At 42.5% G+C, this 25,646-nt stretch overlaps 1 protein-coding gene across 2 annotated transcripts in view; it reads left to right on the forward strand.

The window, feature by feature from the left end:
• The window catches only part of GPC6 (glypican 6), a 1,107,056-nt gene that overhangs the window by 1,019,164 nt on the left and 62,246 nt on the right, over positions 1 to 25,646 (forward strand). Inside the window, exon 7 of one of the 2 annotated variants that reach the window (XM_045978183.1) lies at positions 2,072 to 2,101. The exons of the other annotated variant lie outside the window; for it this stretch is intronic. Within the exon in view, the coding sequence (XP_045834139.1) occupies positions 2,072 to 2,101 (30 nt within the window). The remainder of the gene's footprint in view (positions 1 to 2,071; positions 2,102 to 25,646) is intronic. 2 annotated transcript variants of the gene reach the window in all.

The raw sequence follows: 25,646 nt of genomic DNA on the forward strand, positions 1-25,646 counted from the left end.
TCAGTAATGGTTAATCATATGATCATGGGTAAAAACCAAGGACCAGACTGAGTGCATAAGGGCCAGATTTAGTGCACAAGACTTTAAATCAATAAGTCAGTTTTATTCTAAAATATTCTCTGACAGCACGTAGTACTTAACTTCCTCATAGGTGTGGCTTTGGGCTCTGTAAGAGAGAATGGCAGATTTATTAAGGTTTTATTGAGTGAAATTCCCAAATTGTAAGAATTAGTGATTTGTAATTCACAAGCAGCCATAAACTGACCTGGAGTCACTTCCCGCGTCCCTAAGGGCAAGGGGCTGTTTCCACATCAAGAGGAACTCTACAAGGTTATTCTTGAGAAACACAGACTAGGCCCAAAGCTAACATCAGAATCTTCCTTTGCAGCCCTTGGCTCCCCCAAGGCTTTCTTCCCTTGGAGGGTTCAACGTATTTCTGAAAAGTGGAACGATAAAGCAGTTAGCTCGGACCAACTGTTTGTATGACAGCTTATATGTCAACAGTCAGACCAAATCATCTTCAAGATGCATGCGTTGGTGACCTCTTTGGATGGGCCTGCCATATATTACCCTTTATTTTGACTGTTTATAAACAAGTCTCATGTTACCTACTCCTGCTTTAATTCTCTTCTGAAGAGATGTTTCCTGAATATTTATAAGAAACGTGTGTCCCAGAAAACGAGGGTATTTGGGAAAGACTTCCCTTAATTGTCAGTGTTTCAGCAGGGAAAAATGCTTTAAGAACAGCATCAGAAGAATATCCCAGGCACGCCACTGCTTTTGCCAAAGGGAAAATAACTAAATTGTAAAGCCCTTGGGGAGTTGCCTCTTACGACCACTTAAAATGAGTACCTGTTTTAATTAACTTGGGAATCTTTTGGTCGGTGTTCTTATATTTTAGGTGAACTGGCAATTAATTACGGGGTTTGTTTTAGAAGTAAATCTCCTAATCCCAACCTGGGCCAGCTGCTGCTAGAACTTATGTAAAATAATTAAAATAAAACTCTTTCTTAAAAATACACCAATTCCACCATTTGACCTCTATTAGATGTTTAAGGAACTTGTAAATTCTTTTATATCACTAGGAAGCTTTTCCTGTTGTTCCTCTAAAGTTCTATGGGCATAAAAATAAGTTTAGGTCTTCAGTGGCTTTTAGACATACTACCCTGAAGTTATTTTTATTATCCAATAATGAATGAATACATTTGTATAAATTCAGCTGCTGATGAAAAGCTGACTCATCAAAGACTATCACAGTCCTTCCTGCCAGCAACCGTGGTTTGCTGAAGATACAAATACCATCAAGTGTTTTGGTTAACAGATTGGTCCCACAGTCACACATCTTTCCTGTTACCAACACCCACCCTAGGGGCTCTCTGTCCCCACCTACTGTTACTGATTTTCAGTTAAATCGGCCAGCCGTGATTATTTGCAAAAGATCGATTTTTCTTCCTTTTTTTCTTAAGTTTATACTTCATGAATTCTCTTACATAATTTGACATGAAACTATGAGGTTTTTTTAAAAAAAACTTCCACTGGAATATCACTAGAAGTAGAGACAGTAAAAAATACCTCAACCCAAAAAGAGCTCGAGTGTGAAGATTTGAGAATACAGAGATATTTCAGATTATTAAATGTGCTCTATAACTCCTGGACACATGGGGCAGGGAGTGTCTGTTACTTACCCCAGGGACTCATCAGAGCAAAATATACTTTAAATGGTGCATCTTAGAAGAATGTGTTTTATAAAAGTAGATTTCAAAGAAAAAAAAATAACAGATGTGGAAGTTAATTCATGAAGTTGGTGATGATTTAAACCAATGAACCTCCAGTAAGTATTCAACATTGGACTATGTTGTACAGGCTTCTCGAGTATTCTGCTGGTCATTCTGAGGGAGTCTGGGGTGGGGGTGGGTGGAATGCCAGCCAGATTTATCATTTGACATCAAATGATAAACCGATGAACAACAGTCAGCCTGCAAAGCTAAATGTTATACCTGTGCTGTGCTATTATGTATAGAATAATCTCTCTTTCTTTTTCCTTTAAATTTGTTTTCCTCTTGCTTCCCAGAGGATTGTGTGGAGGACAATGCAACATAGTGTAAGCTTTGGTCTTCTTTTTTCTTACTCTCATCCTCATTTGTCGTCATACAGTCATTTCAGAGAGTTCTTGAGAAATGTCCCCTCCACTTTCCCTTGCCTGACTGTCTAGAGTGCGTTGAACACCACAGATGACCGATGGGTTGAACAGATTCCTCTCTGTTTGGTATTTATGGTTAACAGCCGTTTTGGTATTCTTTCCCGATGGCAAGGTTTTCAATCTAAGCTTTGTGTTAGACTAACTCATTTGGTGGCTGATTTAAATTCTGTCCCAATGTTCAGACTATGTGTAGTCTGCCTGAAAAACTAGCTCTTCCCTGATAGAATATATTGGCTTTTTTCTTCTTGTGCTGAGCGAATAATTGCCTCGCTAATAATAACAACAAACCAACATCAGCTCTCATGCATAAGGAGCTAATTTTTCCATTAGCGAGGACAGAGAATTTAGGGGTTAAGAAATAGTTTGTGTACGAGTTGTTTACTCCTTTTTTTTTCTTCCTTCTCGAATTTACTGATGTCTCAGAGGACGTTCAGGGAGGGCACCCTGGAGATTTTTTACCACAAAGTGGTCTGTGTGAGGACGGCACACCAAGGATATCTTACCTGACTTTATATATTAACCGTACTAATCAGATAGTTAAGTTTTCTAATCTGGTTTTCATACTAACATCCCATGCTGATAATACCTTTTAATAAAGATGACTCTCACCTGAAGGGTACATATTTATTCATGCAGCCCACCTATGACATCATAGGGCTCTATGTCTGCTTGGCCTTAAATTCAGGCAGTGAATTCTTCTGTTAACGTTCATTTTTTTATAAGGAAATTGTCCCCTGAGTCATATTCCCATTCATCATCACAGTTCTCTGAGCTCAGGGCAGTTTAAATGAAAAAAGAAAGTTGAGATAAATCTGGAACAGGAATACTCTGGAAAAGGGGACCTGGAGGAAGGAACAGGGAAGACAGATGGCTTAGGGTCTCCTGATGCTAAATGGGAAATGGGGGGAACAAACGTCATGGGTAGGACAAATCAGGGTTCTATTGGTTCGGGTCATTTGATAAAAGTAGAGTAGCTCCAGCACAGATAGTATGTGCCCTCCTTTCTCAACAACATTGTCCTGATATCTCCAAGTTTTTCAGCCATTTAGCCAGTCAGATCTCCTTATCTTATGGTTATCAGGGGCCCTGTAGCTTTCCCTCCAAGAGGAAGGACTTCATCGAATATCATCCTCCACCCCCACTCTGCCTGCCTGGGTCTCCTACCATCTTCCTTAACTGGGCCAAAAATACAGCTACTTTGGAAATCCACTGGTTCGCCATCGGTACGAAGCATGAATTATTGACGTTATTGCGTATAGATGGAAGAACTTGCAAAATATCAAGTTATGCACTTTATTTTATTATTCTGAAACAAAACGGACAAAGCAGCTCACTTTCTGGTATCATTCCTGCCTGATGGTTAATACCAGTTTCAGAGTAAAACGCTGGTCATAAAAATGTTCTTCTCTGCCTCTTTGGGGCCATTTTGGTGTGATTTAGGACGTCTTGGTTGTAAGGATTCGGGGGGGGGGGGGGGGGGGGACTGTCTGTTGTTCGTTTTAAATTGCCATGGCATTTCATTGTCACCTCAAAGGATTCTGCATCCGGCTAAATCCACTATTTTGCATTTCAAAAGGATGTCAGGCTGTATTTAAGAAACTGCTTTATTATCTAGAGCCCTCAGCCACTGTTTTTAGGTGAAACTGATATTTCCTACCTTCCACCCAGACACACACACACACACACCCCTCAGTCTTTGCTTGGCCTGAGCAGAAAAAACTAAAACCTCAATAACAACAGTAAACCAGACTCTCCACTTTAATTAGTTTTTTAAAGATAAATGGGTCAAGGCCAGACTGGCTTTCAGCCTCTGCTGCCGCTGCATAAATTATGCCCCATTCACCCCAGCAAACAAATGGCTGCCGCTCAGTCCCCTTCAAATTGTGAACTGCCCAGTCTTGCCCAAACCTGCTTTATCTCTTTACTGCAAAACCCCACTGAGACACCCCGGTTCCATTTTCAAAATGAACCTTTGGTAATAACAGCGGCAAAATACAGTGCGCTTTCAAAGCAGGGAGAAAATACAAACCACTCCTACCAAACCACCACCCAACTCATTCGATCTGGGCTCCTGCCCTTCTCCGGGCCACTGCAGCAGCGTGCTGGAGCTGGGAGAGCGGCCTGACACCGGCTTCTTTCCATTTAGGAGGCTTGTGGCTGATGGAGCCCGGGTGGGGAATAGCATAAGACACACATAGAAAATGATGACTTATCCGCAAGACACGCTGCTTATTCCACGGGCTTGGGGGATGCACAGATTGAGTTCAATAGTATGTCCTGTTGGGAACCCAGATGCAATGCCTGCTTCTTGTGTGGAATTTTCAATTTGCACCCAGTGGACTGTGCATTGGGCTGTATGCCTCGGGGAGAAAGAAGAGGAATCACCCCACTGGCCGAGATCCTCCCTGGGGATGCAGAAGCCCATTCTGCCCCACTGCTTTACAAACACATTTGGAGAATCACATGGATTCTCAAAATAACAATGAAATAAAGTCATGCCACCCGTTTTAAGGGGGGGGCACTTATGCACCATTTAGGTATAAGTAGTCCTTAAAATCATTGGGGGGGAGGGGATCTGACCAACTAAACCATTTTCAACTCTGTTAAACTGTCCTTTGTCCTCAGAAATATTTAAGCCCGAGCTATGGTGTCCTCTGACTATGTCATAAACATGAAATGTTATACTTTCAGACACCGAATACGGCTGGACAGATTCTGTATCGGTTTGATGGTGTATGCTGATAGGCTTACTTTCCCTTTCAGACATGAAAATTTCTTTCAGAATTCCTAGACTACAGCTACCCCCAAACTGATGTATCCTTTACGCATCCGTCCATCGACAACGTTTGTCCTGGCTTCTTCTCCACTGCATAGCACTTAGTAAAACTAGCGACCGTGTGCAATCTATATCATAGCATGGTGTAGTGCTAGCGTCATCAAAAAGGCAAGAGTTACTATTTGCAAAAAAAAAAAAAAAGCATAGCTTATCAAACCTGTGGGACTCATGCCTTCTCCTCTAGGGGATAATATCTAATATTGAGTCCATAAAATCTTAGCATATAGGAAATAGGAGTTTGATTTTGTAATCTAAGGTAGATTACACCACTAAAGAAGTTGTGGAAAATATATTAACAAATGAGTTATCATTGACCAAATATGCAAACAGAAAACATTAAAATATCTGTAGCATCCTTGGGATAGGCTATCTCGTAGGTCATTCACCCTTCTTAAGCCAGAACTTTTTGTCCATATGTTGAACAAATTAAACAGAAACTTTCTGGTCAGTTGTGAACCAGTCTGATGAGCAAACCCTCCTGCCTATCATTCAGTGTATTTGCTCTTTATCCAGCTATGTAATCAGTGTTTTAGTAACTTAAATATGAAAGTCTGAACAGACAAGCCATACAAAACGACTTAGACCACACTTTTTAAAATATGTGTTCATGAGACACACCTGTTGACATAGATCTTTTATTAACTTATTGAGCAGCTTAAAGAACCTTCTTTTTGTCATGGAAAATCTGCAGTAATTTTTTCTCATGGCTATCTGAGATATTCACGCCACAACTCCCAAATGTGATGTTTAGACTTATGAGAGGGAGAGCTGAAGAAATGGGATATTTCATAAATACCAGTTTTGATGTATTTGCTGTATAATCAATCAGCTTTTAACTGACTCTGGGGCCTATGGAATACATTTTAAAGCTCTGGGAATTTGGCTATTCCCATAACATACTTGGACACTCTTTACTGCTAGCAATAAACCTCAGGCATAAACATTGTAGAGAAAACCAGATGAAAAGAAACCTGTTTGAGTGAAAATTGACTTCGCTTCATAAATGTTAAAGGTAGAAAGATATCTGCAATACACAATAATTTTATTACTTAAGCTCAGTCATGGTCATTATTGTCAGGGGCTCTAACTTCATGGGTATTTTCTAACACTTAAAAGACTGGCCAAGCTTTTAAGAAGAGGAAAAAAAAAAAAAAGGTTGACAGTAAATGAACCACCAGCAGCTGCAACAGCACCACGATATTGCTGGTGAACAAATAATTTTTTGGAAGTTGGGTTTGGGTTCTATCTTTGGGAGCTTTGCCAATACTTTATCGATCCCGATAAGCTAAGCTAGGCAACGCGGCACTTGTGAACACCCCCCAAACTGGCTCCCAAAGAACACAAGTTTATTGCTCGCTCAAGCCCAGTATGCTTTGTGGGTTTTCTGTGGGTCAGGCAGCTCCCCATGATCATCACCCTCACTCCAGGACCCAGGGTGCAGCCATCATCTGGAGCTTCACCTGTTACGGTAGCGGAGAAAGAGAGAATGTGGCAAAGACAACCGTTGGAGTCTCTACCTAGAGGGGGCACATCACATGGCTCACAGCTCATTGGCCAAAGGGGGTCACGTGACCAAGCCTTCTGTCAGAAAGGCGGGGACTCTCACACAGAGTGGAAATGGGCATGCGAGCGAATGGTAATGTTGTCATCCACAAGTATGCATGACCAAGACGAGATTTTTAAGTTGATAAAAATCGACCTCACACTCTCTCCAGCTCTAAGACAAACCTTACATGAGAAAAAAGAGGAAAATCCTTCATTCATTCAACAAATATTTATTGTGCACTAATTTGACCCAGGGATGAGTGGTTAGAGCATAATCAGGAGCTCACAATACTTTGGGGGACGCCAGACAAAACGAGTTATAATTCCACACAGACTAGATACTGGGAAAGAATGTGTTCAAATTGTTTAGAATTCTCAGAGAATTCTAAGTCTTTGTTACAGAGGGGGTATCTATATGGCCTGAGAAAACCAGCATCTCTTTGGAAGTCAGCTTGATTTTTAGTGTCGGTTGGCTTTTTTGCTGATCTGAACTTTGAATTCAGTCACAATTCAGCCAGAGCAAAGGAGTCCCACTCCAAATCTTAGGACAGTATCTCAAGGGAGGAGGTAGAAGCTGTTGCCAACGAGGAGTAGAAAAATAGCAGTAGAAAAACAGAATGAACAAAGACTTTTTTATTACCAATATTTAAGTGTCTTTCAAATCCAGACTATATATATTTTAAATGAAGCCTTGAAATTGCATTTGGGGAACGCTGATCTTGTCTGCCTTGATGCCATGTTTGCTTAGGCAAAGCAATTTTTCTGGTCTTCTCCTTTCTGGGTCAGCCTAGTTGGAGCAAATCAAACTGTTCTCCCTCTCTCTTTCTTTCATACATCATCATTTAAGATCACCAAGAATTCGAGTTCTGGAACCTACCCTTGTCTTCTTTTACAATATCTGTTTATTGCTGGACAGCATTCATGAAGGAGAACACTTTTCACAGGTTAATCAGGGAAATTGCATAGGCTGACAGCAACAGCAAACTTATTGATTGCAATGGAAGTCTCAGGAATGTGTGTGCCATTGGCTTCTGCGTGGAATTATTTGTAAAATCGTAGAGCTCTGAGTCAGCTGGAAGAAAAATTACAATAGAAATTCATAAATTATTTGTGTGTAATGAGGCAAGAAAACAATGACTTTGTAAGTTTTATTCTGAGGGATTTTGACCTAAGAAAACTCCCCCACAGCAGCCTACATTCATTTCAGCTAAGAGCACTCATCTCTGCACTTGAAAAAGCCCAGCATTTCCTTTGCCTGTTCCTTGCAGCTCCTTGAGTGCTAGAGAAAAGGGGTAAACACGAAGCAGCTAGACTAGCTTTGGGAAGAAAACATAAAGGCAGCAAACTGCCTTAATTGATCTCCTCACATAAAATCCAAAAACCCAGAGGCTATCTTTAGTGCAAGACATGTCCTCGTGAAGATGTTTCCAGTTACACAGGAAAATCAAATCTTCTTTATACAACAGTCTTCAAGGAACAAGAAATATTTCATTAGGATTTTAATGGTGAGGGCTCAAGCAAAGAAAGCTTCCTCTTCTCTTTTGTCAAGATTTCTTGACAAAATAAATAAAACAGAAAGCCCTTCACGTGTTTTTCAGTAAAAATAAATAAAGAAAGAAATAAACAGTTTTGGGGGTGAGAAGTAAAATGAATCCTTAGGAATATCTTTTGAAAAGGATTTTGGATAATTTGGATCATGGTATAACAGGGAAGGTTCATGGTTGTGTGTGTGTGTGTGTGTGTGTGTGTGTGTTTATTTTTTAATTGTGATAACCTTCCTGTGTCCAATAGTCATAAGTGAACAACCCAGAGATTGTTACAGTTATTTACCAAATGGTAGTCGAAGCATGATACTTTTATATGAACGTTTGTGATTCATTGCTACTTTTTAAAATTCAAAGACACCTCGTTGTGAATGAAATCTGACCACCCATTTCTAGGTCTTCCTTATCCCTCCCATCATGTCTTGCCCTAAACTTTACCCTTCAACAGACAGGTGCCACTGCGCTTGCTAGATTAGGCACAGATGTTGTTATTATTAATCATAAACCACAACATCTAATTTCAAAAATCTCAGTTATTCACTGCGAAGTTGGCTCTAACACACAGGCCGTAGGTGGGCTTCTTGTTCTTTACGGAAATAGGCTGCAGGCTTCGGCAGTCTCAGATAAGCACGGAAATGCGAGCCACCACTGGTTTCCATTTGGTTGTCAAAGACTGGGAACCCTGGAGCTTTCTCTCTAAGCTATGGCCACGGAGCAAGATTCCAATAAAAAGTCCCAGGCTGGGGGCGCCTGGGTGGCTCAGTGGGTTAAGCTTCTGCCTTCGGCTCAGGTCATGATCTCAGGGTCCTGGGATCGAGCCCCACATCGGGCTCTCTGCTCAGCGGGGAGCCTGCTTCCCCCTCTCTCTCTGCCTGCTCTTCTGCCTACTTGTGATCCATCTCTCTCTGCCAAATAAATAAAATAAAATCTTAAAAAAAAAAAAAAAAGTCCCAGGCTGAACGTTGGGGATAAGAGAGTCAAATTCTAAAAGAGTATTTGGGAAGCATGCAGATGCAGATTACCCAGAGGAATGATGGAGCACAGAGTGGGGGACCCACCCCGTCTCCCATGACATACTCCTGAGCTCTGTGCACATCTTGCGGCCTCACGCCACCACCGAGGACCAACAGAGAAGGGCTCTTGTTAAGAGCACTCCAGCTAGACAGAAGAAGTACTGGCAGAGGACCTCATCGCCCAAATTAAGCAGCTGAATCCAATGCAAAGATAAATAGCATCTGAAATAGCCTTTTTGAAAAAAACTCACTTGAAGGTGAACACAGAAATGAGCCATTGGCTGTAATTTAACTGTAAAATGATCAGTGCCTGGAAGGTAGATTTGACGATGGGGCATGACAGGAAGGACAAGAAGGATCGTTCAGCTCTTCTTTCTGCATCTTGACCTCTCCCCTCTAAAAATAAAAAGAGAAACAAAGGCACAAACCCAGGCTTCTTACTGCTGCCCAGGATTTATGTCCACCAAGTTGTCCCACCTGCCTTGCTTATGAAATTTACCATAGCTCCAGATGGACGCAGGAACTTCGTAACAGCCTATCCTGGGTCAGCAAAGAAAAGTCGGCATTTGTGGAGTGTTTTAGAATAGACAAAGGTGTTCACGTAGGGTACGTTGTTTGTAAAGCTTAAAATAACAGGAGTCAGCTATTTGCTCTTTCCCTTTAAGAGACTTCCAGGGCTCACTTTCTGTTTCCCAAGGGTCTGATGCTACAATGCTCTTGGTGTCCGTGATGTCTCTTCTACCATCAAAGGTCAAACGAGAGGTACACAGGCATTTTTGTGGCTTTACTGATATTTTTTCTCTTTTTTGTTACCCATAGTACTTTCATGAGATACTCTATTTCAAAAAAAAAGAAAAAGAAAGGAAGGAAAATTTTTGTTTTCTGATATTTAAGGCTATTTAGGGTGCCCAGAACTCAGAATTTGTGCACGGAATTCCACATGAAGCTTGGAAGAGTGCATTGCTCACTCAAAGGAAGGTGAGGAAAAAAATTGAGGAGATGGGTGGCTCTGGATGGTCACTATTGTCAGTGTTTATAGAATGTCTGGATAACTGTCCTCCTATGTTTGCTTTCTTTCACATCACTGAAGAATTCTCAAAGTCTGCTGACCATGGGGATTTGGAATTCAAAATCCCCATTTCTAAGATCTTCCTAAACAATAGTAGTATGAGGAAGTAAATTACTTTTGGTCAAATTGATGATTAAGAGTGAAAGCTATGGCTCTATTGATTTAAAACGATAAGAGACTTTCAGCATATCATTTAAATGCTTGTAGGAGTTGTATAAATTGTCTCCAAGATTGCTCACTTGGTTATCATCCCTATTATGTACTTTTGTCTTCCAAATAGTTGCATTATCTTGAATTATGGTCATCCATTGTTCAGCCCTTTTGAGTCATCGTGACCCAAACAGGACTGTGATTTATCCAGAAACACCAAAGTCATATTTGACTCTGGGCTGGCTCATGCCAACTCTAAAAACAAGACCATGTGGTCAGGTGATTAGGACAAGGTGCAAATGAAGTCTAAGTCCTGATCCTTAAGAGTGCTGGCCAAGGCCTCTTTCCTCACCATACACTTGGATCACCTTTCTCCAGAGGGTCTCACAAGGACACAGTGAGACAGCCCAGAGCCAAAGTGCGGATTTGCCATCACTGCCAAGGAAAAAAAAATCAAAACATTTGCTGTACACTCAGGGATCTTTCGGGTTGGGTGCAGGGACATTAAAGTCCATCTAGTCCAATGCCCTCACTTTGCCAGTGAAGACCCTGGAATCCAGAAAGATGGTGTGGCTGATGTGAAAATCCCATTGGCTTAGGGCTGAAATTTTTCTTTGCTTCTCAACTTCTATTCATTCAAGCCATACATCCAGTAATGCATCTTTCAAAATAATGTCATGCTGGTTGTAGTAAGCCCATATATAGGATATATACACATATATAGCTATACATCTATAGCGTATATACATATATATATATTAGAATAAAAAAGTCACAAATTACAATCACAAAGAAAAATAAAGTAAATTGAACTTGTTGAATTCACTGTCACAAAAAAATGTGGATTTTTTTCTCTTCTCCTTATATATGTCAGAGAAGTTTCCTGTTCATAGAAAATGTGAATGGAAAGCACAGAGAGGTCCCATATCCCCCCTGCCCTAACACAGACACAGACTCCTGCACTATCAACCTACTGGAGTGGTACACTTGGTTATCTTTCTTTACTGTGGGTTTGTGCCCTTTGAACAACATCTCCCCAGTTGTCCTGCCCTCCAACCCCTGATAACCACCATTCTACTCCCTGTTTCTACAAGTTTGGCTTTTTGGAATTGTACTTACAAGGGAGATCACACAGTATTTGTCTTTGTCTGACTTGTCTTGCTTAGCATAATGCCCTCGAAGTCCATCTGTGTTGCTATAAATGGCAGGATTTCCTTCACTCTCATGGCTGAATAATATTCCGTGTGTGTGTGTGTGTGTGTGTGTGTGTGTGTGTGTGTGTGTCTATAATACCACATCTTCTTTACCCACTCCTCTGCTGACACTTAGCTTGTTTCCCTATCTTCGCTCTTGGGAATAGTGCTGCAATTAACATGGGGCTGAAGATATCTTTTTGACATCTTTTCATTGCCTTTGGATCAATACCTAGAAGCAGGGTATTGCTGGATCCCTATTAGTTCTATTTTTAATTTTTTGAGGTTCTCCAGACCATATTCTACATGGGCTGAACCCGTTTACGTCCCCACCAACCCTACAGTAGGCTTCGTTCCTCCCCACATCCTTGCCAATGCTCCACTCCTCTTCTTGATGACGACCATTCTAGCAGATAGGAGGCCATCGGAGTGGTACGCTTGTCACGATTGATAAAACTACGTTGACCATCCAAGCTGATTTCAGATTAGCTGGCAAGAGGAATCCTCTCAGAAATGGTGCCATTTTCTAGTGAAAACATGGACAAAGTTCTAGAACCTTGGGTGAGTCCCTCCAGCTCTCCTCTTTCAGTTGATGGGGAGAGGAGAACAAAGCGGCTGGGTAAGAGTAATAAGAGAGTATCTAAGCTCCTTTCCACCTTTAAAACACTAGTATTCTGGGAGGAAAGACAGTCGAGTACACAGAGTAACTTGCTCCCTCCTCCTGTGAAACTACCTAGAATGGGGTGGGAAAGGAGGGTCCACCTCCAGCTCCCACTGCCATTTTATCAATGATAACTTTTTCAGGGACTTTCACATCAAAATAGTATTTGTGATTTAGCCTCTACCGACGACATCCACGAGGCAGCAAAAGTCCTCAGTCTGTCTCTGGGACTCACGTATGCCAAGGCATAGAGAGGCAAAGTTGTCATTTGTTTCTCCACATGTATGATGCCATGCCTAATTTTTTTTTAAGATTTTATTTAGTTATTTGACAGACAGAGATCACAAGTAGGCAGAAAGGCAGGCAGAGAGAGAGGAGGAAGCAGGCTCCCTGCTGAGCAGAGAGCCTGATGCGGGGCTCGATCCCAGGACCCTGAGATCATGACCCGAGCCTAAGGCAGAGGCTTAACCCACTGAGCCACCCAGGTGCCCTGATGCCATGCCTAATTTTAAAAAATAAGGACCCACTTCCTCTGCCGGAGCCTACTGTTTACGTGGCTATAACACATTTTACTCGCTGTTCTGTGAGGTATGACTTTCCCTCTGTGTCCAAAGAAGTGCTGGGGGACAGGGCTAGGGCCATTTGGAATCTCATGGACGTGATTCATCACTGAGCATCTCACCATGATGTTCTGTTCTTCTGTTTCGTGGCGCTCTTTCATCTCCTCTTCCAGAGAAGCCACGGTCTCGCTCTCCCGCTCTATCCTTCCCATTTGCATTCACTACCCCTCGCCCCGTGCCTCCCACAGCTGTGGCTTCTCTCATGGTATTCTAGGCACAACACAAGAAAAAAGGTGTCTTCACATCACGGTTAATTTGCTGCAGTCAGAGCGAAAACAAAAGCGAGACATTCCCAAAATGCCAAGCACTTGGGAAGAATGTCCGCTCACTACGCTGGTGCTTCACTGTGACCTCAGATCCCTTTCCAAGATTTTCGCTGTTCCAGGAACACCAGGTGGCCACATCTTCTGGAAATACTGATTCAAAAGTGCTTGGGTCATTTTCTTTTGTGAGGTTTTTTTGTATGTGTTTTTTTTCTCACTAACGGGATGTGTGATACCTAGTAAGTGGGTGTAATCACTGGTTCTTATAAAATTGAATCTAAGCGCAAGTCATTTCACACATTTCTCCCTTCCCTGAGATGGCTTCAGTGCCTTCTTTTCTTAGGAGAAAGGAGGCAAGTGGAGAGGTTCCCTAAATGTGAGAAGAAGGAGGGCTGCCGTGTACTCCAGGGCACTTTAAAATTAACTTCTCCATCCAAACATACTTCCTCATCTCTTCCCCCCTGACTTTGTTGGGACACACATAGCAGAGGGTCACCCTTCATCCTTCCTGGAGATAGACTACAAAGCCAGCAGTTAGAGAAAGATGTTGCTTCTGTCTCAAAGGACCTCTTCCTACTAGACTAGCATCTGTGAATACGTGGGACCAGGATCACCTACATCAGAAGTTTATTTTTTTTTAAATTGCTGAGATCCAAGCCAGAACCACACCAGATCAGCCATACCTGGGCTGGAGGACAGAAAATCTGTCCATTTGAAATGCTCTCAGGTGATTCTGAGGTCCATCTCTCATCATGATGTCCATGATGTCTACAAGCTACATGGACCGCTGTCTTCCTGACCCTTGAGGATCTGTCTGCCTTTCCCTCTGCATCCCCACTACCAAAGCGTCCAATGCACGCTTCCTGGAAGAACGACTGCCCCATTAGATGTGCACAGATGACTTCCTGGCCCACATGTGGAAGGATTCACCCTACAGTGAACTCCCAGCAGGGAGAGAAAAATCCAAACGAAGACTTCCTGGGTGTCCCTGTTGCTGGTCCCACAGACGTCACTAACATCAACCACGGTCTTGTATCACTGCTCTTTATCAGAAGCGAATAGAAAGAGAGGCCCCACATAGCCAGCTGCACAGCCCAGCTTCCTGGAAGTCTTTCTAGAAAGAGCTTATTATATATCAACTGAACAGCCTCATAGCGAATATTTCTGAACTTCTTTGTTGTTACCAACTTCATTATGTTGGTATCTTCTGATTCTGGAAAGCAAAAGTGAACTCACTGCAGCTCCTTGTTCTATGCTCAGTTGAGAAGAGGGGTGGTCTGGTCTGGAAGGGGGCTGCTGCTCCGGGAGCCAGGGCTCTGGTCCCGCTGCTGCCCCCGCATTGCTGTATGACTTTGCCCAGCTCACTTCTACTCATCCGCAAAATGAGGGATGGCTGGACGTCAGTGGTTCCACAGTCCCTTCCTAGGACACAATCCCAAAGCTTCTGTGAATGGGGAAAGCGTGCCCCCACCGGTCACTGGTCTGTAGGTTCAGATCACACTTGGGAACTCCTGAAGAAAGAAGTCTGTGGGGACAAAAGTTCGGTTGAACTCAGGCTGGCGAGATGCTTCCCACAGAAACTGGAGCCCTCCAAGTTTTATTTCTTTTTCAGAACATCTGGCTAATGTCTTTTCAGGCATGATTCATGTTTCTTTGTTGTCCAAAAGGAGTCAGAGAGGGACAAAGTAAAGAAACTAAATAAAATGTCCACGAGACTATCCCAAAGGAGTGGAGATGGAGGGAAAGTCATGCTTGAATTTCAGCCACTGAAAACATTTGGCAAACGCTGAGTTCCTCCTGCGTGTTCAGTGTTGCGAGTTTTCACATGAACTCACGCTGTTCCCAGAACCCACCAGACCCCGGGCCCCTCACATCCTCTACCTGGAAGGATGAGGCTCCCAGGAGTGAATCTGCACCTCCCGGATCCTCGGCAGCTGCCATCTGCTTAGTCTGGGAGACCTCCAATTCCTCCCGCACGTTTGCACTTCCTGTTTGAGATAGGATGTCCCAAATGACACAGCCGAGGTCTTCAGCCCAGGGGGTGGGGGGGTGGGGAGGGGTGTTTTCCTCCGGATCTGCAGAGAGAAAGAAAATGGATCTGGTCTTGAACAACCATGGTTAAACAACTGTGTCAATGTCACTCAAGTCCGTGTGGTTTTTGAGGTGAAAATGGCCTTACACTCACAATGTTGGTTTGTATGCATTTAGGAGACCTCCAAAACCTAGGGTTATCCCTTCATTTCCACCCCCCCCACAACCACCAAGTTGTTTTTTTTTTTTCTTCTTCTCCTTCTTCATTTAGCGTGGTCTTATTCAAGACAGAAATCCCTGGGTCAGAAATTTTGCCTCGTCCCATAAATATGACTTTTTGAATGTCCCGAGAGGCAGAAAGGAAGCCAAATGTGATTACTCAGACTCTGGGCTTTCATCATGGTGTGATTCATCAAAGGAGCTGAAGGTACTGCACAGTTCTGAACTTAAATATCCCTTCCGAGAGGCTCTTTGCCTTTGCTGCTTTGATGAAGAAAGAAAGAGGCATGAGAGGGATTTTCACACAGGGACAAAGCAATGCACAGGGCTACCTGCTTTATCTGCGTTCCCTTGACCAGTACGGGCAACATTGTGTGTGAATAAATTCAACCCGTCTTTCCTCCTCTCCTCCCCCCTCCGTCTCTGCTGTCATCCTGGAAACTACTCTGCCTGTGCCCTGCCTAGTGACGACTTTCAAGACCATTTTCAAATACCAGGCAAGCAAAAATGTTCAAGTCATTTAAAGTCAAGTGCCCGTGGGCAAGTCAGTTAATTTCTCTGAGCCACTATTCAGCAACTCTCCGTCTTGAAAGTCTACAAATACATCACTGGAGAACTTTCAAAAGTACTTACGTCGGGGTCCCTATCCCTATGGGCACTGACCCGTGTGGTGTGGGGGGCTGGACGAGGCCTGGGTGTTTGACAAGCTTCCCAGGGGTTTCCAGTGTGTAGCCCACATTGCCAAACAGTGCTCTAGGTCCTTATTCTTCAAAGTGAGGTTCTTAGACCAGTCTCACCTGGATGCCTGTTAGAGATGAAGAGCCTGGGGCCCCACCCCAGACCTGCTTTATCTGTATCTGCATTTTTCACAAGACCCCAAGGTGGTTCACAGATACATCAGAGGAAGAGAAGCAAGGCTCCGGTTCCGTATATGTTACAGAGGATAGTAATGTTCCTGGTGTGCCGAACTGTCTGCTACGTGTTTTGCCCCATGTGATCTCCAAAAAGGAAAGACAACAGATTGCATGTATAGGCCTTGAGACTGTAGCCTGCTGCACAGAGCCCTGGTATGTGAGGTTGTGGGTTTCCAGGGCACAGCGATTATTCTCTTAACGTGGTTGGTTACAAGGCTGATTGTCACATTTGAATGGGCAAAGTGGTTCCACAAGTTTAGTATCTCCTTTTGATCTCAGAAATAGGATCCCCCCCCCCAAAATTTAATAAAATTTGCCTTCTTTTTCTATCACACTTTAGTTTGATTTGGACATTATATATATGTGTGTATGTGTGTGTGTGTATGTATATATACATATGTTCAATATGTATATATACACATACATATATACATATATATATATATAGACACACACGCCCACATATGTCCAAATCAAACTACAGTGTGTGTGTCTATATATATTTTCCCCCTTTTGGTTAGAGATTGAGCACAAGCAGAGGGAGTGGCAGGCAGAGGGAGAGTCAGGATCCCTGCTGAGCAAGGAGCCAAATGTGGGACTCGATCCCAGGACCCTGGGATCATGTCCTGAGCCGAAGGCAGACACTTAACTGACTGAGCCACCCGGGTCTCCCTGATTCGGGCATTATAAATCAACTCTAGCTAGCAGGCTCATTTGAGGAACAATATTAAGGGTCTTCAGGGTGGGGATTGGTGACATTGGTGAAGAGAAGCTGAACGAGTTGGGTTCAAACTGATCAGACAGGTTTGTTTGCTTAGCCAACAACAGCCCACATACCATAGTGTCTGTTTTTTTGTAAATAAAGTTTTATTGGAACACAGCCCCACCCCTTCACTGAGGTATCTTTTATGTGCTTTCACACTACCATATTAGGACTACGATATGTGGCTGCTACAACAGTGGTAGGCCTGAGACACCATATGGCCTCCAAAGCCCCAAGTCATACCATCTGTGTTCCAAAGCCTACGTTCCTCTAGCCTTTCCCAGAAAAAGTTTGCCTGTTCCTGGTTTAGGGCAAGTGCCAAGCCCAAGGTTGGGTGTTCACTGGCCAGATGGGCCCATTTATTTGTGTGGTTCTGTGGCCCAGTCTATGTCCCTAATCCCAACCAGACATTGAGCAGCTGTGTGGCCACAGCAAGGCCAAGGGGAGCCTCCAGCACAGACTCATGTGCATTCTGGGAACAAAAAGGAGCAAAGAGAACGAGGCCTGTGTATATGGAAGTATTGGAAGTTGTATATGGAAGTTGATGTAAGTTTTGCTTGAGCGTCTTTCGGAAACGTTCCCATCGCCAGGAAATGCCATATAAAATAATGTTAGAAAAGAGCCTCGCAAGAAAACTCCGAGTTAAACAGAGAAACACAAGATCTCTAGGCAAGGTGGGAAGAAGTGTCTCCTAGGAGAAACGAAAGGTAAACGAATTTGTTACCAGCCTAATTCAAGTAAGAAATTCCCTCCTCTAGGAAAGTTACAAGCACTTGGAACACAGACATCAAGCAAACTTTGGATTATTTCAGAGTTCCTAAAACAAAAGCGTACATTCTTCCCTATCTTTTCTTTCTCTTCAGTGGGCTGTAGAGAAATCAGGAGTCACAACAGATTTGATTTCTGCTCTCTGTCTGAGAACCAGTAATTGCTGACTATGTAACAGTCATGCTTTCTTGGTGTGGCAAGGTTTAAAAGAAAGGAAAGACGGATAAAAGTCAGCAGAATGAATCTTTCCAAACTTGGGTCCTTGAAACTGGATGTTCCTTTGGCTCTATTTCGTATTTCTGAATGTAGTATTTTTTTCTCTGATAATTCTTTTGGGTCCCTCCTTTCATCCAAGCTGGGCTTCTGTTTCTTCCAGTAGGCACTTTGAGGCCAAGAAGCTGGTTGTTAGAGAGCCTAACGAGGCCCATGGATAGCAGCGGGACTGAACTGAAGTATAGCAAGTAGCTTTTGCCTAATTCCACCCAACTGGTGTTTCTAGATCTACAGTGGTTGATAAATAGTGAAAGTTCCAAGTGGGAAAAAAAAAAAAGAGCAAGAGAAAGATACTCACAGTCTTGGGTCTAACAGATTGTTCTAATTATATTCTCGCTGTTTCATTTTGCAAGTTTTTATCAAAATGGAAGATTTGAAGTCTTTGCATAATCTCTCTGTACATAGTTTGCGTTGCCAGTTTGCTCTCTCTGGCATGGGGCTGGCTCATCTGTTGGTCTCTGGCATGGGGATACCAAAATGTGGCTGATTCTGTCTTCAGAGCGGAACTAGAAATGTGGGGTTTAAAAGATATATAATGGCTTGATGGAAAAAAATGATGCCTTTCTGTCAAATCATTACAAGAAGTTAATTATTTTCCAGAAAGTTTTTTCTTCTAATACTCTGGAATATAGATAGATAGATAGATAGATAGATAGATAGATAGATATAGATAGATAGATAGATATAGATAGATAGATAGATACAGAATCCATTTGGTGGTTCTCACTAAACTGGCCAGTAGTAAATTTGATGTCAGGAGTTTGCAAGAGGAGGAACAGATGTGAAGATCTATGTTTACAAGAAAGACACTTTCCTCTTTGGCCACTGCATGTGAGTTATGGGAGAGGTTAATATTTTCTTTTCTCTGTATGTTTACATGAAGTTTCTGGAAATCATTGCAAGGAGATGATAAGAGTACATGACAAGATATTCCCACAGGCAACAGATGAGGGATTTAGAGATGAAATTGGTCTGTGCATCAGGAATGGAAAGGATTCCAGGCTCTTCATATGCTTTATGAATTAATTTCATATGCATTACCCTCTTCTTATAGCACTGAGCCAGAAAGTTGTAGGAGCCACTGAAGTTAGCTGTAAAATAGTCAGGGCCTCCCTTAGCTTTTTGCTGTATCCTTCTTCTACTTTAGTTATAAGTTTAAAATTTTAGGTAATGGGTTTCTTGACTCATTTTTTTTCCTTTTTCCAGATTTTTTAATCCCTGCTGTCATGACCATAAGTCTCATTTTAGGGCAACCCTGTGCAGTGTCTTATTGTCAGTGTAGGCTCTGAAATCTAATCCTGGGGTTCTGAGTCAACCATCAAAACTGCAGCTGAGAAGTTCCAAGGCCCCCTCCCCCGACCTTGTCAAACTAGGATAAACCCAATTTCAGAGTCTAGACAGGTTCTGTCCCTTCCTGGTGAATCCCAAAAGGACACCAATGAAGTGGACTGCAGTTCACCTCTTGTATTCTCCAGAGAAGTTGTGACCAATAATAGTAAATGAAAGGTGTAAGGTATTCTACAGTTTGCAGTACTCTTGGACTAACCTTCCTTCCTCTCTGCAGTAACCCAACAAGAGAGGTATTGTCATCTTTTTATTTCACCAGTTCAGGAAAACAAAGTCCACGGAAGCTAAGTAAGCTTCCCTGAGATTTCATCGCTAAGTAGCAGAGATAGGATTCAAATACAGATCCTGTGACTCCAAATACCATACCTTTTGCACTATACTATGCCACCCAAGTGAAGACCAGAAAACGAAGGTAGCCAGCAAAGCAGAATTCTAATGTGTGATTGAGAAGCCCATGTCAGGGCACCTGGGTGACTCGGTTGAATGACCAACTCTTACTTTTGGCTCAGGTCATGATCTCGTGCTGGTGAGATCGAGCCCCACATCAGGCTCTGTGCACAATGGAGAGTCTGATTGTCCCTCTCCCTCCCCCATCCCATTCTCTTTCTCTCAAATAAATAAATAAATAAAATCTTTTAAAAAAAAAAGGAACAGAAGGAGAAGCTCATGGAATTGAGCAGCCGAAGGAAGACAAGGTGTTCAGATGGTGGGAAAGGAGAATGAGTATGCAGGAAATAAAGAAGTAGAGTGGAAAGTCACTTAAAAAGAGGAGATCATAACCTTGAGTCAAGTTCCTTCTAGAAAAGCTCAGCCTCTCTCCCATTTTCCAAACATTCCACATTGCCTTGATCAGGATTTGGAAAGACTTGTCGAAAGTATAAAAGTACTGAGTATCATCTACGGTTTCCTCTATTTTGCTTTTATTACTTACCAAGGGCTGGGGAGTAAGTATGTTCTGCCTTGCTGGCCAATGGTATCTGTCACAACTACTCAATTCTGTCATTATTGCGTGAAAGCAGTCGTCGACTAAATGGCAAGGGCTGTGTGCCAATAAAATTTATTTACAAAAACAGTAGCCAACTAGAAACCCCAACCTGCAGGCCCCTGCCTTAAACAATGGCTTCCAGCCTTTTTTGGAACATCCCTGCACATTACAATCACCTAGGGACAAGTAAAAAGAATGCCAATGCCCCCACGTGCTTCCCTACGACTGCTGAAGCATTCTGAGGGAAAGTCCAGCCATCGATACATATCTCTAAAGCTTCCCATGGAAATTCAGGATGGAGGACCACAGGCATAGATTCTGAAACAGGGTTTCTCAAAGCACAGTCCCCAGGAGGGGAAGCAACTTCAGCATCACCTTGGGAACTTGCTGGGAATCCAATTCTCAAGCCCAACTCCAGACCGTCTAAATCTGAAAGTCAGGGAATGGGGCCCGGAATCTGCACATCAACAAGCCCCCAGGTGGTTCTGAAGTACATACATTCAAGTTTGAGAATCACAGGTCTACCTACAGGATAAACATTCTGTCCAGGGCACCTCCCTCACGGTTAATTAGGTATTAAGTTCTAGAGCCAGCACTAGATCTGGCCTCAAAAATGTAGCTTCAGGCCTCCCCTTCTGCTCTTTACCATACCCTGACCCTCAGAGTCTCCATCTTTGGAAAGAGTAACTATCATCTAGACCTGTATGGTGTGTATGGTGGTTAAGTGATTAGATGTTTTCGAGGGTAATTAAAACACTATCAAGCGCCCCCACAAAGGAAATCATTAATTGCAGTTGTACTGAGGGGTAAGGGTATCCACTTGTTTGTCATGGGCTTGGTCCTGGTTCTCGGTCCAGAAGGCTGCTCTGACCCAAAGGGTTACAATGAAATGTAACCTAGAAAGATGTCTATCCTTCCGATCTTACAATGATTCTTTTTTCTGAACTACAAGGCAGCCCTGAACAGAGAAAAGCAGGACTAGAGCAAGATGCCTATGTAGTCAAGGGAATGCCTATCCTATCCTAGGAAAACAATGAAAGCAGCTACAATTAAGGCTGTTAGGATGCACTCCAGACCCACACACCCTTGTTTAAAGTAGGCAAAAAGAGCAATGAATCGTCCCGGAGATATTTTTCTAGCTGTCTTGGAGCTATGCTGCTTGCTACACCTTGACATACGTTACCTGTCAAAAAGTAGCACCAACCGCCGTCACAAATGTATTTAAAAAACATCTAGACACCTTTATGAAGAACACACATAATTTGTTCCTAAGACAAACTGGGATGCTTTGGAGGTAAATTTACAGTCCTGTAGGTTTGACATAAAATATCCCTTAGAACTTCTTTTAGAATATAATGTACTAAAAGAATCAGGATCTAACAGTGTGGTGATTCTTGTGTTCTTGTGAGACCAAAACCAACAAGCGTCTCAGGGTATCTGCTGTGTTAGAAACATGTGGATTGAACTGAATATTTCTAACATAAAGAGCCTTCAGAAATCAACCGTCTTACATGTAGTCTCTAGAGTTACCATCTGAACTTTAGGGAAAATACCGATGCCAAAGTCAACACCGCTGTGAAAACTCCCTCATCTTGCCTTCCTGTCTAAGTGCAAGACCCTGCTCCCTCAGATGTTCTGATATATATTTTTTTTCTTCTATTTTGGTTCATCTGCAGCATAAAAGATGAGGAAAGGCAAGGTCAGAGAAAGGTTTGTCATTCTTTACTTGGACAAAGTCTTGAGCAGTGTTATTTGGACATTTTCTTATGTACCTTAGATAGTCATTTTTGTTAGTAAAATGCCTTGAGAAGCATTTTGCTGAGAGCTACTGGGAAAAATTGAAGTGGTTTAAAATGAGCCATGATACACCAGCCCTGCAGGTATAGCACTTGGAGTCCTGTGAGGGGGGATTACCTCCTATGTTCCCCTTCTAGCCTTGCTGAAATTTCCTAACCCCAGAGGACACATCGAGGCTGCTTTTCTCAGGGCAGCCGAACTGCCTCTTACACAGATCAGTTGAAATATGAACCGAGCAGGGTGTGAACTAGCTCAAAATATGCTGATTTCCAGATGTTCCTTGATTCTCTCCAACATTGATTGCCCCCAAAGACCATCCTGATTTGGTGGATGGCAGTGATTACTCATATTTCTTTTCCATGATCAAGGCAATAAATTTAAAGCCCCGTAGTCTTCTCATGAGCCTATGTCTGGGTCTTGTCTAGGTCATATATTACTTCTCAGTATGAAAATTGCAGAGTCTCACTGGATTGGGCAGTAAAATATCCACACACTGATGCCGGTCTTTTGATTTGTTGCTCTTCCCGGGATGGAAATCTTCTCAGAAATCTGAATGAAGCGTCGGTGTGTTATATAGCGACCTTCCGTGAAAGAAAGGTCATGGAATATCTCCTTTCTCTGCAACAAAAATCAGGAAAACAGGGATAATCAATGTTAACATGTTTCAGGGAAAGTACAAAAAGAAAAGTCCAAAAGCAATGAATCTGAGTTTTCAAAGGGAAAAAAATCATCCATAAAGCATGCTTAGAACTAACATTATTACTGCATTCTAAAATCTCAGTTCCTTGGGAAATAAAAAAGAAATCCACAGCATGAATAAGTTAGGATCACATGTGCTAAAACGTCTGGATGATCCTTCTGAATCTATTTATTTGATATCTGGGTTAAATAAAGGCTCATAGAAGGGCAGTCTCCCCACGGTTTATGAACTGGAATAGAGGCCTACCACCAGACGGGTGGTACCATGAGGAGAAACAATTTCTTTTACCCTTTCTACTTCCAGTCCATTTGGAAACAAATTTGTGGCCACCTACTACTCACCATCCCAGGAAACTGAACGGACATATTTCCTCCCCATTTTTTATGAGAAGGAAATATGACAGCTTTCCAGTTATACCATAGGAAGGAAAAAGACTTTGACCTGAGTTCATATGACAGTTCTCACCCATACAGGAAATGATCTTATTGTCTCAGAGTTTTACCTTTCTCATTTGTAAGAAGAAGTTCATAATCCCTGATGCGGGAAGGTTCCATGTTTCATCTAATGTCACACCTGGTTAGGAGCAGAGTGGGGACATGAACCTGGCTGGAGCTGTAACAGAGTGCCTTAGTCCATGGTATTGATACCTGATGAGGAGTAAATGGGATGGGATACAGAAGACCCTCACAACTGGGCCTGATGCACAGCGAGCCCTCTGTAAATATCTGTTACCAGTTTCTTTTCTCTCACTCCCTGTCCCATCTGCCTCATCTGCCCCATCACCTCTCTCTCCTGAAGTGCCCAATGCATTCTGTGACCTTCGATGGCACACAATAAGTATGGAAAAGGATGGTTCATGTGCCTTTAATGCTTTCTGCCCAAGTTATTGCTGCTGTGTCCTTTTATTTGTTGACCCATTATCTCTGTATTGCAATGGGTTTCTTTTCATGCCACCATACGGTGCCATGATTGAAGTTCTTCATTAGCCACAATCATTTGAAAAGATGGAAATCAGTTAGATGATCATTTTCTCTTTGGGGTCAGGGATTTGAAGGATCCTCCTAGCCCACTCAGGAGATTTCACCTACAGTTTGCTAATCTACCTCTGGGTACAGCTGCCACCAGGAAGTTTGGGGAAGAGCACAAAATGCAAAAGAGGACAGAAAACCAGGAACACGGTTAACAAACGCTGCTTGCTAGCTCCATGTTTGCTGAGCAGAAGCTGCCTGCTACTCTGCCTGTCTGCTTCCCTCTACCTGAGGCTGGACTTATTGGATCCACCAGAGCCTATTTTTAGCTACTCTTGGTCCTGGGGTTTTCTGGCCATCCACGTTCCTCCAGGTGCTGCATAATGACATCACTGGACCCCACAACAGTGCCCAGAGGAAGTCCTATGGCAATGGCCAGCCTCTATTGAAAAGTAATGTGCCTGTATTCATTCCTTTAATCCACATAGCAACCCCAGACTTTACAGATGAGGAAATAGTGTCATAGAGTGACCAGAAGAAATTGCACCAGATTCAGAAGTCTATAATAAACCCATGTAAATTGCCTCGAGGAGGGCCCAGCCAGGAATTGATTTCCATATTACACACTTGAGGCTGATTTAGAGACTGAGTCATAGTAGGAGACAGCTGATGTTTTGGAAATGTTTTGACCCTAATATTTAATTGGTTAACCTTCATGTCTTGTCATTGCCCTTAGCTTAGAAGGGAGGAAGGCCATGATCTCTGTTTGGAAATGAGGCATTGTGCTCTAACCATTGACCCAGCTGGGCAAACCCTGTATCCATAATAAAATGTGGTTACGATGGGCCTAGAGCACAGGATATTATTTTAGGAGTTTTCTTTCCTGATCACCTGCCTCCTAACACTTCCTGTCATTCACATATCAGCACGATGTAACTTATTTCTGACTACTCACTTGGGGCTTGTGATAGTCAGTCAGGGCTACAACCTCAAGACATTTACTGCTCAGGGAAAAATAAGTTTAATGTGACTATTTCGCATCTTAGGGTCAGTGTTTTATTGGAACCCTGAGAACAGGAATGCATGGAAAAAAAGACTCAAAGGATGCAAGAAGGATGCTCTTTGCAGATCCAAGTAGTAAAATAAAAGTGGACAGGCGTGGAGTGAAATATTAGTACTTTTGCTCTAAACTTTCTAAGAAAGACCTATGGAAATTAAGGTCTGCATAACTTCTAAGTTTGCAAAGGCTTTCTTGCCTTTGAAACCAGGGGAAAGTTCTCATTTCTCCTTAAGATGATGTCAACTCGGTAGCTTAAATGTGTCCTAAGAGCCAAGAACTGGGTAAATGGCTCTTAGGAACAGGTGCAGCAGAGTGAGATATGAATAAAGTTGAAAGTCATGGTGATAGCAGGATCTGGAAGTTTGAGGAAATCATTTCAGTTGTGAAGCGTTCCCACACATGTTGCTGGAAAATCATAGGAGGATTTTATGATTATTTTACATATTTTATAATACCAAGAAAATTAAAATTTGATTGTCATTGCTGCTGTAATTCGAGTTGATCAATGATCCTACAAGATATATAGATCTGTCTTCCTGTGTCTAAAGAATCATAAATTCTTTTTAACTTTATGTAACAGTTGCCACGTTCATTCTCTGGGTTCATTGGGTTTTTTTGTTGTTGTTGTTTTTTGTTTTTTTAAAGATTATCTTTGTTCATTTGACAGACAGAAATCACAAGTAGGCAGAGAGGCAGGCAAAGAGAGAGGAGGAAGCAGGCTTCCTGC

The sequence above is a fragment of the Meles meles genome, chromosome 14, assembly GCF_922984935.1.
Source record: "Meles meles chromosome 14, mMelMel3.1 paternal haplotype, whole genome shotgun sequence".
Lineage (NCBI taxonomy): Eukaryota > Metazoa > Chordata > Mammalia > Carnivora > Mustelidae > Meles > Meles meles.